This window comes from Triticum urartu, chromosome 7A, assembly GCF_056163025.1.
Source record: "Triticum urartu cultivar PI428250 chromosome 7A, HENAU_Tu73, whole genome shotgun sequence".
Lineage (NCBI taxonomy): Eukaryota > Viridiplantae > Streptophyta > Magnoliopsida > Poales > Poaceae > Triticum > Triticum urartu.
The window spans coordinates 388,199,240-388,203,013 of NC_141879.1; the positions used below are offsets into that span (position 1 = coordinate 388,199,240).

The 3,774-nt window shown below is 49.3% G+C and overlaps 1 protein-coding gene across 1 annotated transcript; it reads left to right on the forward strand.

Moving 5' to 3' along the window:
* The first annotated feature begins 251 nt into the window (after window positions 1-251).
* On the forward strand, window positions 252-3,422 carry LOC147959692 (uncharacterized). The gene is made up of 2 exons (XM_087532821.1): window positions 252-2,275; window positions 3,065-3,422. Exons 1-2 carry the CDS (start codon window positions 252-254, stop codon window positions 3,420-3,422), a joined length of 2,382 nt encoding a protein of 793 aa, XP_087388947.1.
* Window positions 3,423-3,774: the final 352 nt, after the last annotated feature.

Below are 3,774 nucleotides of genomic sequence, written 5' to 3' on the forward strand. Positions count from 1 at the left end.
TTTGGATTTCAATGAATGTGTTTGGCCTTTTGGCCCTTGCATGAAAACAATTGGTGTCATACCAACCCCCTTACTAGGCATCCCGTCTATATTGCTTTTCCCATCTTTCCCAATCATGAGACCTTGATCGCTCCTACAGGATGCCTATTGTAACTCGTACTGGTACCTCTACCCAGCAGCAAGAAGCCGGAGAAGGAGCCAGTCAGGACCAAACCCAAGGACAAGTTCCACCACCGCCACCACCTCCAAACATGGACATGGCTCAGCTTCTCCAAGCCTTCCGAGAGGAACGCCAAGCCAACACTGCAGCCCTCCAGATGATTGCTCAAGCTGTCAACCGCCAGCCGGCGAGAAACGGCAATGGACGTTCCACGTTGGTGGAGTTCAAGAAGCATGCACCACCCACCTTCATCGAGACTGCTGAACCCCTGGATGCAGACGACTGGGTCCGCACCATTGTGGATCTGCTGGAACTAGTCGGATGCACTGAGGACCGTGAGAAGGTGGCATATGCTGCTCACTGTCTCGGGGGAACTGCTAGAGCTTGGTGGGATGGATTCAAGGCCATGCATGCTGAGCGAAACATCACTTGGAATGACTTCAATGAAGAATTCCGCAAAGCCCACATTCCTTCCGGAATCATGGCCATCAAGAAGCGTGAGTTCCAAGCCCTGAAGCAAGGTAGTAGCACTGTCAAGGAGTACATGCAGAAGTTCAGTGTTCTCTCAAGGTATGCCCCTGAAGATGTCAGCACTGATGCTACCAAAAGGGAGCGCTTCATGGAAGGCCTTAACCAGACTCTGCAGTACTCGCTTGTTGTGTGTGACTACCCGACCTTTCCTGATCTGGTGAACAAGGCACTCATGCTTGAAGACAAGCGACGTGCTTTGGATGATACCCGTAAGCGCAAGATGATCAACAAGGGTAGCTCCAGCAACCAGAAGCCTCACCCGTGGCAGCCAGCCCCGGTCAAGCCAACCTATCAGCAGCCAAGAGCTCCTGCACCCCGCACCAACTATCCACCCCAGCAGTATGCCAACCCCAGGCTAGCTTATAACAACCCCAATAACAATGCCGGCAAGAGCAGCAACCCCAACCAAGTCACTTGCTTTGGATGTGGTCAGCCAGGACACTACTCCAAGAATTGCCCCAACAAGAAGCCAGACGCTCCGCGCCCTAATGCGCAGGACCCAGGACAAGGTCGTGGAATGCCACTAAGGAACCAAGCTCCCCGCAACCCGCCCAACAACGGCAGGGGTCATGTGAATCATGTCACTGCTGAAGAAGCCCAAGAAGACCCGGACGTCGTGCTGGGTACGTTCCTTGTCAACTCAACACTTGCAACTGTCTTGTTTAATTCTGGAGCCACGCATTCATTCGTCACCCAAAGATTTGCATTAAAAAGTGGCATGACCCCTACACCCCTGAATAACCCTATGGTGGTACAAACCCCCGGAGCAGAGATGAGAGCCAAGATAGGATGTAAAGGAGTCGGGATTGTCATTAATGGGGTAGACTTCCAAGCAGACCTTATCATCTTAAGATCGCAAGGCTTGGATGTGATCTTAGGAATGAATTGGCTCATCAAGCACCAAGGCTTGTTAGATTGTGCCAACCGGACCGTCACTGTGACCAATGACCAAGGAGTCGAAGTTAAGTTTGCTCCCAACCCCTCCTCTGCTCAAGGCGCCCAAGTCAACTGTCTGTCAGAAGTTGGACTGGAGCAAGTGCCGGTAGTATGCGAATACCCCGATGTCTTCCATGATGAGCTACCGGGAATGCCTCCTGACCGAGACATTGAGTTCATCATCGAGCTCATGCCCGGAGCAGGACCCATCTATAAGAAGCCTTATAGAATGGGATCGGAAGAGTTAGCAGAGTTGAAGAAGCAACTGGAAGAGCAGTTGAGGAAGGGATTTATCCGCCCTAGTGCCTCCCCTTGGGGATCACCTGTTCTGTTTGTGGCAAAGAAGGACGGTACCATCCGCTTATGCATTGACTACCGCTCCCTCAATGAAGTTACAATCAAGAACAAGTATCCACTTCCCAAGATTGAAGATCTGTTTGATCAACTCAATGGGGCCAAGGTGTTCTCCAAGATCGACCTCAGATCTGGATATTACCAGCTGAAAATCAGACCCCAAGATATTCCGAAGATGGCATTTGTAACCAGATATGGCCTGTACGAGTGCACGGTCATGTCCTTTGGATTGACCAATGCCCTAGCTTACTTCATGTATCTCATGAATAAGGTCTTCATGGAATATTTGGACATGTTTGTCGTTGTCTTCATTGATGACATTCTTGTCTTCTCGAAGACGGAAGAAGAGCACGAGCAACACTTGAGGATGGTCCTAGACAAGCTTCGAGAGCACCAACTGTATGCCAAGTTCAGCAAGTGCGAATTTTGGCTGCGCGAAGTTGGATTCTTGGGTCATGTTTTGACTGAAGAAGGATTGTCGGTCGATCCCACTAAGATTGAAGCCGTGACTGAATGGCAATCCCCAAGCAATGCGAAGGAAGTCAGAAGCTTCCTCGGACTCGCGGGATATTACCGCAAGTTCGTCGAAGGATTCTCAAGCATTGCACGACCCATGACTCAGCTCTTGAAGAAGGACAAGAAGTTTGAATGGACGCCGAAGTGTAAAGAGAGCTTCCAGGAGCTGAAGAAGAGACTGACCACTGCCCCAGTTCTGGCCACACCAGATATACACAAGGAGTTTGTGATATATTGTGATGCGTCAAGAACCGGACTGGGAGGTGTTCTGATGCAAGAAGGCAGAGTCGTAGCTTACCTTTCAAGGCAACTACGGCCTCATGAAGAGAACTATGCTACTCATGACCTCGAGTTGGCAGCTATAGTTCATGCCCTGAAAACATGGCGACATTACCTCCTAGGGAAGCGGTGTGAGATATACACAGATCATAAAAGTCTGAAGTATATTTTCACTCAGAAGGAATTGAACATGAGGCAAAGAAGATGGCTAGAGTTGATCAAGGATTATGACCTCAGTGTTCAATACCACCCTGGGAAGGCTAATGTGGTAGCAGATGCATTAAGCAGGAAGGCTTGTTCCTTGAATGCTATGCTTAAGGAAAGGCTACCCGCCTTGTATGTAGAACTTGAAAGCTTCGGGTTGGAACTGGTTGCACCAGGATTCTTAGCCAACCTTGAAGTCAAGCCTACCCTGATGGATGATATTAAGGAAGCTCAGAAGGGACACGAAAGTATTGAAGGCATCAAGAGGAAGATCAAGGCAGGCAAGGCCCCAGGATTCTCAGAGGATGAGCAAGGAATTGTGTGGTTTGGGAATCGCATTTGCGTACCCAACAAGATTGAGCTCAAGAATTTGATCTTCAAGAAGCTAATGACACCCCGTATTCCATCCACCCCGGAGGAACCAAGATGTATCAAGACCTAAAGGAAAGATTCTGGTGGCATGGCATGAAGAGAGAGATAGCCACTTTCGTCGTTAAGTGTGACATATGCCAAAGGGTTAAAGCTGAACATCAGCGACCCGCTGGATTGTTACAGCCTCTCAAGGTGCCTGAATGGAAATGGGACAAATTCGGAATGGACTTCATCACTGGATTACCCAGGTCAAATAAGGGACATGACTCCATCTGGGTCATAGTCGACCATTTGACCAAAGTAGCCCATTTCATTCCTGTCAAAACAACTTACAAGGGAAACTAGCTAGCCAGCCTCTACATCAACAGAATCGTAAGCCTTCATGGTGTTCCCAAGGAGATTGTGTCAGACCGAGGAACCCA

Coding starts and splice junctions, on each gene's coding strand:
- LOC147959692 (XM_087532821.1), top strand. CDS start 252: ATGGACATGGCTCAGCTTCTCCAAGCCTTCCGAGAGGAACGCCAAGCC. Junction 2,276..3,064: donor TTCATGGAATATTTGGACAT/GTTTGTCGTTGT, acceptor TGCATTAAGCAG/GAAGGCTTGTTCCTTGAATG.